At 53.6% G+C, this 11,489-nt stretch overlaps 1 protein-coding gene across 2 annotated transcripts; it reads right to left on the minus strand.

Moving 5' to 3' along the window:
• Nucleotides 1-2,083: 2,083 nt before the first annotated feature.
• On the minus strand, nucleotides 2,084-11,195 carry BAALC (BAALC binder of MAP3K1 and KLF4). Of its 2 annotated transcripts, none has more exons than XM_061569038.1 (4): nucleotides 10,381-11,195; nucleotides 8,906-9,156; nucleotides 5,540-5,916; nucleotides 2,084-3,600 (listed from the first exon to the last, which is right to left on the minus strand). In XM_061569038.1, exons 2-4 carry the CDS (start codon nucleotides 9,102-9,104, stop codon nucleotides 3,466-3,468), a joined length of 711 nt encoding a protein of 236 aa, XP_061425022.1. In that variant the 5' UTR covers nucleotides 9,105-9,156; nucleotides 10,381-11,195; the 3' UTR covers nucleotides 2,084-3,465. The 2 variants fall into 2 exon arrangements, with proteins under 2 accessions (XP_061425022.1, XP_061425021.1); XM_061569037.1 differs by having other exon boundaries at nucleotides 2,085-3,600; nucleotides 8,906-9,159.
• Between the last annotated feature and the right edge of the window lie 294 nt (nucleotides 11,196-11,489).

Below are 11,489 nucleotides of genomic sequence, written 5' to 3' on the forward strand. Positions count from 1 at the left end.
AGTTAGCAACCATGTTTGTGCCAAGTAGGTCCTTAATTGGACAATACATTGCATGTACTCTTGGGATGCTCCTTTGGTGCAGTGATGGTAGCCACAAATGGACTTGCAATGCGGACGTCATCGCAGTTAGTCAACGGCAGGCCACGTTCGGTGTGGTCAAATTTAGGTACTCCCACCTCTTACAGCGTGGAAGAGTAGGCCAAATACCCTCTACACAGGGGCTCTCTCTCTAGAGCTCCCCTCTAAGCCAGTGTTCATTAATTTTCAGAAGTCGGGGCCACTTTCGCCGACGAGACATCATCAGTGAGAGGGATGCCACACATTTGAAACCATTGGAGTCAGTCAGCACGATGAGGATGGGGGGTGTTTTCACTTTTGTGCATAGGCAAAGTTTTACTTCTATATTGGAAGGTGGGGCAGGAGTTCGCTTTGTCCCTCACATAATGAATTGCGGGTGCACGTAATTTATTTTACATTTTAATCGTAAATGACTGAAAATAAATTAACAAAGGTGTCCAGTTTGGTGGTGGAGGGAGGGGGGGGCAACACTCCGCTCATGCATTTGTGTATAGTCAGGGGGGGCGCGTTCAAGGCCACCAGGGGCCCCCCAGTGGACCCCCCGTGAGCCTTGCGATGAAGAACTCCGCTCTCGGCAGAGGGGGGCCCTGTCCCACCAGCGGTGGCTTTCGGCGAACTAATTTCAGGGGGTATTAATTCTAGATTTGAAGCTTTCGTGACTGCAAGGATTCATATTCTTAGGTTTTTTCGGTAAAGTCACGTAAGTAAAAAAATTAAAATTAATAAAAGTAAAATAAAATAAATTAAAAATCACAACGTTTCGGAGGCAACCTGAAGACGGAAGCTTGTGTTGCCTCCGAAACGCGATTTATTTATTTATTTTACTTTTATTAATTTAATTTTTTTTACCTACGTGACTTTACCGAAAAAAAATCTAAGAATATAATTTCAGGGGACTGCAATATCGCGTCGAAAAGAAAATTGCGAACGATTGCCCGCCGGGTTTCGTAGCAATCGACGGTGTCTTTATTCGAGAATATGGTATTAAAAAATAACTGAGCAGCTTGTTCGGAGGGGGCCGCGTGGGGCCGTTTGGGTCGCCGTGGCGGACGAGCTGGTCAAACAAAACAAACAAAAAGCGACTTCACAACACTCCAGCGACGACGACGTTCAACGACGCGACCCGAAAGAAAGAACCCCCCTCCTCCGCCGTCATTGACAGAATACGTGACGGACGGCACGGTGTCAACAACAAAAAACAACGACTCCACGACGATTCGAGACGGTGGGGGGAGGGAGGTAATGATATAACGCAAATTAACGGTGGGCTTTGTGAGCTTCTTGCTGGGCTTTGCGAGTCGCTTGCTCCTGCTGTTTTCACACTTAGAACGACTAAATATATATGAATAACTTCGTGCCTCTAAAGATGTAAGCCACAACCAAAGTGTCTTTTTGAAAAAAATACAGAAATAAGGGTTGGAGGGAGCGGGGGGTTTGGGGAAATTCGTTTTTGGCAGTGAGATTTCAAGTTTAACCTCTCTTCTAAGTAACCTTGGCATTTTTTTTGCATGAATGTCGAATGATCGACATGCATCTTGAGCACTTGGGAAACCTCAACGAGTGGAAACACCTCCCATCTGGCAAGGCAGCCGATCGCATTCTGTGTTGTGCATTCCTACCATGGCCAGCCACTTTACTTTATATCCCCTGTGCACCATCGGAGACAGTAAAATAATGCACGTGCTGTTTGCGAACAGCGCGTTTCTGAAATATTGCCTGCTGCTGCTGCTGCTCCTCCTGCTGCTGCTCCTCCTGCTGCTCCTGCTGCTCCTGCTGCTGCTCCTCCTGCTCCTGCTGCTGCTGCTGCTGCTACTACTGCTGCTGCTCCTGCTGCTGCTGCTACTGCTGCTGCTGCTCCTGCTGCTGCTGCTACTGCTGCTGCTGCTCCTGCTGCTGCTGCTCCTGCTGCTGCTGCTCCTGCTGCTGCTGCTCCTGCTGCTGCTGCTACTGCTGCTGCTCCTGCTGCTGTTGCTACTGCTGCTGCTGCTCCTGCTGCTACTCCTGCTGCTGCTCCTCCTGCTCCTGCTGCTGCTGCTACTGCTGTTGCTCCTGCTGCTGCTGCTCCTGCTGCTGCTGCTCCTGCTGCTCCTGCTGCTGCTGCTCCTGCTGCTGCTGCTCCTGCTGCTGCTCCTGCTGCTGCTGCTCCTGCTGCTGCTCCTCCTGCTCCTGCTGCTGCTGCTACTGCTGCTGCTCCTGCTGCTGCTGCTCCTGCTGCTGCTGCTCCTGCTGCTGCTGCTCCTCCTGCTCCTGCTGCTGCTGCTACTGCTGTTGCTCCTGCTGCTGCTACTACTGCTGCTGCTCCTGCTGCTGCTGCTCCTGCTGCTGCTCAGGCCCGTCCCGTGTTAACACTTCATATGGTAGCCGTGAGACGTTTCCCTGTGTCTGCCGGCTTGATTGGCAGTGTTTGCTTGGCAGTGTTGAGCTCTGCGCACGATGGTGCGCTAAGAAGTTAGCGCCAGCATTGTGTGCACGTGCGTGCGGGGGAGCGTGTGTGAGTGAGTGTGTGTGAGTGTGTGCGTGTGAGTATGTGAGTGAGTGTGTGTGTGCGTGTGTGTGTGAGTGAGTGTGTGTGTGCGTGTGTGTGAGCGCGCGTGTGTGTATGTGAGTGTGTGTGTGCGTGCGTGTGTGCGCGTGTGAGTGTGTGTGTGATTGTGTCTGTGTGTGATTGTGTCTGTGAGCGTGTGTGTGAGTGTGTGTGAGTGTGTGAAGCGGTTAGCGCGCACCGCTACGAACCTGGCGAACCCGGGTTCGATTCCCGTTCACGGCCAACACCGGTGACGATTATCTGAACCGGTCCCGGGCCTCCCCTAGATCGACTCAGCCTCAAATGAGTACCTGGTGCGATGTGTAAACATCGTCGCTAGGGAGACAAAGGCGGCCGGGCGTGGTGTTGGCCACCCACCCCCTCGTGTGCCGTGCCGGCCTTTATAGGTGCTCGCTAACAGCACTTGCCCCTACAGAGGCTATACGGGGGATATTTGTCTTTGTATCGTTGTGTGTGCGGGAGGCGGCCGGTAGTGTCGAGGTTACGAACCCGGCGACCCGAGTTCGATTCCCGCTCGCGGCCAACCACCAGTGACCGGGTTCCTTAGGTCGACTCGGCCTCAAACGAGTTCCTGGTGCGGTGTGTAAACATCGCCACTGGGGAGACAAAGGCGGTCGGGCGGTGGTGCTGGCCACCCACCCACCCCCTCGTGTGCCGTGCCCGCCGGCATCGGTGCTCGCCAACAGCTCACGCGAGTTTCTTTGTCTTTGATGGATACCGGAGGAGGAGAGAGGTCGAAATTGCAGGCAGGATACAATTCGGACCCACCACCACCTCCCCCCACCCCCGACTCTCCGAGTTCACCTCCCAAACCTCCCGCCCTGAGTTCACGGGGCCTGCTTTTACTTCGTCTGGAGCTTGGCGGCAGAGGCGGCCGTGGCATCGGGCTTCCGTCCCGATTTGCCGATCTGACGGATGCTCTTGGTGATGGTGATGGTCACCTGCTTGGTGGACATGCGGTTCGCCTGCCATTTGGTCTGCCGGCGAGAGGAGGACGCAAATTACCATCACAAACGGGACATCCCCTTTGTTTTTTGCCAGTATGAAAGTATGAAAAATAAGAACGCCTTTTACTTTGGCTGGCAATAAAACAGGAGGTGTTGTGCAGTGCCGGATTGAGCTCGTGCGGGACCTGTGGCAATGTGTGAGCGGATGACGTCCCTCCACATGGAGCTCCACCCCCTCATCAATAATTATCATGGAGTAAAGACGTCACTCACGTGGACCCCTGCCCCCACCCCCTCATTTAATAATCATGAGCGGGTCATGATTTTCGATTGAATATTTCAGATTAACTGCAATCGACCCGTCCTTGGATGGGTCGATAGGCGAGTGCAAGGCCGTAATTATAATATATTGCTATACAATAGATTTCTGTTTATATGATTGTGGTTATGGTTGTACTTTATTAATCCCTAATCTCTGCCATTACATACAATGAAACAAGAAAAGGTTAAAAAAGAAAAAAACAGCAATGTAATACAATACACTATTAGACATTGTTGTAAAAATTACATTAAAAGTCCATCCTATGTGTTAGTGAATTATTTAATATTTTAGGCAGGAAATGGCAGGAAATTAGTTTTTAAATGTAGATTTTTTTTCTGGGGGGGGACCCCCAGACCCCCAGACCCCTGGAAGATTTGGTCCCTCCCAATGTTGACTCCATGGCTACTGCCTTGGGCGAGTGTGTTATAAAGGGGCCCCAAATAAAAAATATGAAAACACAATTTTTTACTTGCATAGTAAAGTAATTGTATTTTATCTTTTGCTATACGGCCAGATGATATGACAAATCGCTAACCTTAAACACCCAGTCGTTCATAAAAGTTGCAGGCCAGTATAGTGCTATAGTAATAATCACTGAACCGGAATTGGTAGCTTGAAAGCATTTCGCGCGGGGCCCTTGAAAGTGCGGGGCCCGTAGCTACTACATATGTAGTAGCTACTACACGTGTAGGAGCCACAGTAGCTACTACAATCCGGCACCGGGTGCTAAGGTGTTCAGACACCAAAATAGATACCTTTTTTCAAGGACTCAAGACTGCACTAACCACACACATGCTCATGGCAAACGCGCTAACAAATACATATTTTATATTATAAAAGCAGTAAATAGTTTTTTTTTTCAACAGAACAATGGACATTGCCCCAGGGCAACTCGTTTTTCACGCGATGCAGCCAAGATCCCCGCCAACGCTCTAAAGGGATGGGAATGCAAAGAGATAAACAGAGCCGAGAGCTGTTGCCCGACACCGTATTCGGGCACGATCACATCTCGCAGATGTTGTTTCCTGCTGTAAAACGGCCCCAGACCCGCTCGTATCTACACGAAGACGACCACGCGAGCGAGTGAGCTGTGGTTCGCAAAGTTGAGCCGTGGGCATGGTCCACACACAAAATAAACAGGTGGGACTGCGTGCGCAAGGCGCTCTGACATTCTGGGGGAATTTCAGCGCCCAGCAAATCCCCGACCCTTGCCTCGCCCAGCTTGGTATGCTGGATGACAGCTCCGGTATTTGGGTTTACGGTATTCGCTAACGTTCGCCCGAACACTTTTTTGTTCGTGCATTTCGTTACACCTCATCGCGGTTCATAAATTATTGCAGCTTTGGCGGTGAATATCACGGCGGTAAATTGTTGCCGTGGTCAATTGTCGCGGTGGCGAATGGTCACGGCGTTGAATTATTGCAGTGGTGAATTATTGCGGTGGTGAATTGTCAAGGTGGTGAATGATCGCGGCGGTGAATTATCGCGGCGGTGAATTATCGCGGCGGTGAATTGTCAAGGTGGTGAATGATCACAATGATGAATGATCACGACGGTGAGTTATCGTGGTGGTGAATTGTCGCGGCGGTGAATTATGAAGGCGGTGAATGATCAAGGCGGTGAACGATCACGGCGGCGAATTCCCACCTCCTCGGTGCGGATGACGCTCTTCTTCTCGAGCGTGGTGATCTCGGCGCCCGTGCTGGCGTGGTGCGCGTGCGTCCTCGTGGCCGGGAAGAGCTCCACGGAGAGCGAGGAGCGCTCGGGAGAGCCGCCCACCGCCACCGCCTCCGCCTCCGCCGCAGCCACCACCGCCACCTCGCCGGTAGTGGCGGCGGCGCCGATGGGGGGCTCAGAGGGGCGTCTCGACCCTTCGCCCGTGGCCGACGAAGGGACCTCGGGGGGGGAGGCGTCGGCGTCCTCCAGCGCGGAGTCCCTCGGCCCGGCGGCCTCGTGCAGATGCTCCGATTGGCTCATCGTGACGTACGCCTGCGCCGGGTACGCCAGGCCGTCGTCAAAGATCCCTGCGGGTCGAGTGACGGGAGAGAGAGGGGCGCGGGCACGGCGCGTCAGTGTCGTGCGGGGCTGCGCGCTGACGGATCCCGCTCCTTGAGACCCCCCCCTCTCATTCCTTTCCAGCCCTCCAGATTTCTGTCGCCCCCCCCCCGCCCAGCTACGCACAAGCCTATCTCAACCCCTCCTTATCAATCCCTCTTGTTTTACCGCATCAAAACTACACCACCGCTTAGAATGACCCCGTTTGCAATGACCCCGTTTCTTCATTTCAAACGATTATCATGCTACGTACCATTTTTTTAATATATATAATTGCTGTAAAGCGCCTTTGGTGAAGGTAAAAGCGCTATATAAATGACAAACACGATAAGACAGTTCTTTTATTGGAACCCTGAGCGCGCACGGCACCCTACAGCGGTGAGCTTCACCCTCGGACGGAACCGAAATGAGCGGCGAGTGATCGTGTGGCAGCAGGAACGTCCTGCCCCGCCCGGCGGCACATGCGGAGCGACCTGCCTCGACAGCGCGCAAAAGTGTTCGACACGTCGCCGAGTTCCGAAGCCAAAGATGGAAATTCCACATTCCCGTGACGGGTTGTTGGGGCGGGAGGGGGAGCGAAGGTTAGAGGTTCACACGCAGCAGCAGCAGCAACAACAACAACGCCCTCCTAATGCGACGTCATCCAGAATAGAATTGATTCTACGATTGGCACCCTAACAGGAATATGCTACACGGAGCCCAATAGGTAGAGTTGATCGGCACAGTTGTTCTAAGCATGTAACTATCGCTCATGTTTCTAATCATTCACATCCCTTTGTCAATCCACAGCTGGATGAAGCCCACTCCCTCCCCGCAGTGTCAGTCATGGGGTTGGTGACCATACTTCACCACGGCGGACAGCAATACAGGATGGTGAACGGGAAGGATGGGCGGTATAGATATCACTTCACCACTGATGTTATCCATTGCCTGGAATCGAAGTCGTGTTGCTGCTGAGTTTGAAAGCGCAGTGCACAAACCGCTGCGCTGCCTCAACCCCCCCCCCCCCCATGTGTGTGTGTGTGTGTGCGTAATGTCAAAGCCATCAGAGTCCATAACGCTGAGATCATTTGACATGTTTTACTATCAAAAATTGGTTCACGTTATGTCCTGATGCCATCAAGGAGTTCTTATTACTTCTGCTTCTACGGATGACTTGTTACAAACACAATTTGCGCACACCCACGTACAAATACAAAGATCCCCCGTATACAGACTATTGGGGCAAGTAATGTTAGCGAGCACCTATGAAAACTGGCATAGCACACGAGGGGATGGTGGGGGCAGCACCATGCCCCGGCCGCATTTATCTCCCCAGTGCTGATGTTTACACACCGAACCTGGTGCTCCTTTTAGGGCTGAGTTGACCTAGGGGAGGCCCAGGAGCGGGTTCAGATTATCGTCGCTGGTGTTAGCCATGAGCGGGAATCAAACTCGGAATGCCGGGTTAGGACGCAGCGCAAGCACCCTAGCCGCTACACGACCGCTCCCCACAATACATAGAGACAAGACAAAGATCCTCCGTGCAGCCTTAACAGACTGTTGGGGCAAGTGCTGTCAGCGAGGGCCTATGAAGGCCGGCGCGGCACACGAGGGGTTGGGTGGCCAGCACCACGCCGGGTCGCCTCTGTCTCTGCAGTGGCGATGTTTACACACCGCACCAGGTACTCATTTTAGGCCGAGTCAGGCTAGAGGTAGCTCAGGACCGATTCAGAAATCGTCAGTGGTGTTGGCCATGAGCGGGATTCGAACTCGGGTCGCCGGGTCGGTGGTAGCGCAGCGCCCTACCCACAAACCAATACCAGTGCCTGACCATTCGCCACTTAGTGACGGTGACGTCACCACGGCGCCTGTGCCAGGCTAGGTGCACTTTTGGGCCACGTGAAGTGTCGAAGGCTCGCTGACAGGAAGAGGTCTCGGGATAGCCCCAGCAGTTGCCATGGGTTGGCTGACTGAGATGACTGGTAGATGCACCACCAGCTGTACCCCCTACAGTGCCAAATTGCTATATTTTAGCCTCTCATTGTAAGCGTCGCTCCTCTGCCCTCCGTTGTTGCTGGAGGGCGACTGACACACATTGACAAACGCACGCACAACGTGAGCTTGCAGGCTTATGTAATTTCATCTGTGGTCTGCTCATGTCCATCGTGCGTCAATTGTGCGCAAGCTCGCCTCCGCCTTTGGTTTTTTTCTGAGTAAATTTTGTGAGTCTGTCATTGTCTGATTTCAGTATATCGTATGTATTGTAACACGGTGTTTGTGTGTGTGTGTGTAAATTATGGTCCTTATGTAACCATGGGCCACGAGAGCTCTCTTGATATTAAAATAATACATCCCCAATGGGACTTCTCCCATTGCAACACATCAGCCAGCCAACTATCCAAGTGAGCTTCCGGGCAGCCTGCCAGGCAATTAAGCCACTCTGCAAGCCGTCCTTAGAGTCAGCTGTCCAGCCAGTCAGTCAGACAGCAAGTCACGTAGCTGCCCAGTCAGTGAGGTAGCCAATTATCCAGCCGGCCATTCAGCTAAACAGTCAGTCTGTCAGTGTGCAAGCCTGTCAGTCATCCAGCCAGCCAGTCACCCGTCCAGGTCGTTAGCCAGGAAACTGGCTTGTCCACCAGCCAACTTGCTAGCCAGCACATCCATCAGCCAGCTAATCACCAAGTCAACCAACCACCTAGTCCGTAAACCAACCATCCAATGTCCGGCATTTTATCCGGCCTGTGAGTCAGCGAGCCGGAAATCCAGTGCAGTTAACCAGCTAACCAACCAATCAGTCGGGCAGTCATTGGTTTATCCAGTCAGCTAGCCACCTAAATATCCACTCATCCAATCATTCATTCAGCCAGTCAGCCACTCAGCCAATCAGCCGGCCACCCAATCAATCAATGGACCATGCACGAGGATGACAGTGATGATGACCGTGCGGTGATGCGGCTCGGGCTCTGGCTCACCCACCGGCGCTCATGAGGCTCAGGGAGCCGCCGTCGCCGCTGTCGGCGCAGGACGCCGCGTCGAGGCTGCCCGGTGCGGCGGGGATGGCGGAGAGAGGCACCTCGGACTCGGTGCCCGTGAGCCACGTGCTCTCCGTCTCCTTGGTCCAACTCTCGTGGTAGCGCGGCTCGATCGCGTCGGCTTTGCTCCCTCCGCATCCCATCGTGGACGAGCCTCGCCTCCCCCCCCTCCACTTCCCCAGTGCGGCCAAGTGTCTGCTGCAGCGGGCGCGTAAACACGCGCGTGTGTGTGTTGTTGTTGTTACACGCGCGTGTGTGTGTGCTGTTGTTGTTGTTACACACTTGTGTGTGTGCTGTTGTTGTTACACGCGTTGTTGTTACACACGCGTGTGTGTGCTGCTGTTGTTGTTGTTACACACACGTGTGTGTGTGTGCTGCTGTTGTTACACACGTGTGTGTGTGTATGTGTGTGCTGTTGTTGTTATACGCACGTGTGTGTGCTGCTGTTGTTACACGTGTGTGTGTGCTGTTGTTGTTACACACGTGTGTGTGTGTGTGTGCTGCTGTTGTTGTTGTTACACGTGTGTGTGTGTGCTGCTGTTGTTGTTACACACGTGTGTGTGTGTGTGCTGTTGTTGTTACACACGTGTACTGTGTTGTTATACACGTGTACTGTGTTGTTACACACGTGTAGCTGTGTTGTGAGCGTGGGCTGTGTATATGGTGTTGCTGATTTGATGCGTGCGCGTGGATTTACGATTGTATACGATGCTCACTGCGTGTGTGTATAGAGGTCGGCACAGCCTTAAATGAGCACCTGGCATGGTGTGTTAGCATCAGCATTGGGGAGACAAAGGTGACCGGGTGTGGTATTGGCCAACGCCACGTTCTTCGTGTACCGTATTGGCCTTCATAGGTGCTCGCTAACAGCGCCTAGCTCAGCAGTCTGTTCGAGGCTATATGGGTGATCTTCGTGTGGATGTGTGGTGCAGTTTGTCTGTACCGTATGGATCGCTGAATGTATTTACACTGCATGGTGCTCACTGTGTGTGTGTGTGCATGGTGTTTACTGTGTGCATGGTGTTGCGTGTACGCTTGGTATGACACAGCATGATGCTTACTGTGCGTGTGTGCATGGTGCTGCGTGTACGCTTGGTATGACACTGCATTGTGATTACTGTGTGTGTGTGCATGGTGTTGCGTGTACGCTTGGTATGACACTGCATTGTGCTTACTGTGAGTGTGTGCATGGTGCTGCGTGTACGCTTGGTATGACACTGCATTGTGCTCACTGTGTGTGTGTGCATGGTGCTGCGTGTACGCTTGGTATGACACTGCATTGTGATTACTGTGTGTGCATGGTGCTGTGGGTGTATGCATAGGGGTGTATTATGTACGGTGATGTGTGCACGTGTGTGTGTGTGTTTAGCTATGAGCATCTATGTTTACTGTTTGGTGCTGTGTCCGGGATGTACGTACTGTAGCTATACAGTATATAAATGTATACTGTATGGCGCTGGCTTGTGTGGGAAGAGGCTCCGAGATGAATCCCGGTCGACGCGCCTGCGGCAGAACTGCGATCCCTCCTCACCGCTCCATCTCCACGCTAACAGCTCCACGGATCCACCGCCCGTCCAGTCACGAGCAGGTTCTGGGACTCGAGCGCCCCCGCGGGAACCCCTTTAGTACCCTCTAGGTACCCCCCCCCTATACTGGACCCTTCTCTGTACGAGCGAGGCCCTTGACATTCAATCAGAGTCTCGTCCCTTGCGCCGCTGTAATGGTCGTGGGCTGAATCGGCGGCGCCGCGGATTCTCGCTGCCGGTGCGGAAGCCGCTGTCCTTGGTACCGATGCCTCTCGCCGACTGTCGCCTCCCCTCGTTGGTCGTGCAGATTCTTAATGGTGGAGCGTCGACCGTTCGCCCCTCTCTCTCTCTCTGTCTCTCACTCGGAGCTTTTCCTTGGCTCCACGCTGTCTTGATTCCCACCGCAGCACTACTCCCACCTCCTTACCTACCCCCACCCACTCTGCCCCACCACCCCCACAAAAAAACAGCCCCCCACCACTCACTCCAGCCCCACCCCCGCTAAACACCACCCACCCCCCCTCCCTCCCGTGACGATCTGGGTACCTGTTGACCCACACGCGGCTCCTCAGTGACGCACGCCGCGATGGACAATCGCGTGCCGAGGTTCCGTGGCCGGCGTGCGCGCTTTGATGTTATCCTTCCAGGGTAACGAGGAACATTGTGGCTGTGGAGAGGCGGGGCTGTGGGGGCCTGTGTGGGGAAGTGGGGGAGGGGGCTGGGAGTCGGGGGGGGCGGATAGGAGGGGGGGGGCACTGCCCAGAGACGCGACGTCGATTCACTGCCTCCGCGATCCACGTCTCGGCCGTGCGGCTTCCTCCTTCCTGATTCTCTGCGCCCACGTCGACAGACGTGGACTGCACAGAGAGAGACTCCCTCTTTCTCCCTCTCCCACCCACCCTCTCTCTCTCTCTCTCTCCCACCCAAGTCTCCCACCCCCTCTCTCTCCCTCTCCCACCCACCCTTTCTCTCTCTCTCCCACTCTTTTTTTAATTTTATTTT

This window comes from Lethenteron reissneri, chromosome 42 (assembly GCF_015708825.2).
Source record: "Lethenteron reissneri isolate LAM-NWPU_2019-01 chromosome 42, ASM1570882v1, whole genome shotgun sequence".
Classification (NCBI taxonomy): domain Eukaryota; kingdom Metazoa; phylum Chordata; class Hyperoartia; order Petromyzontiformes; family Petromyzontidae; genus Lethenteron; species Lethenteron reissneri.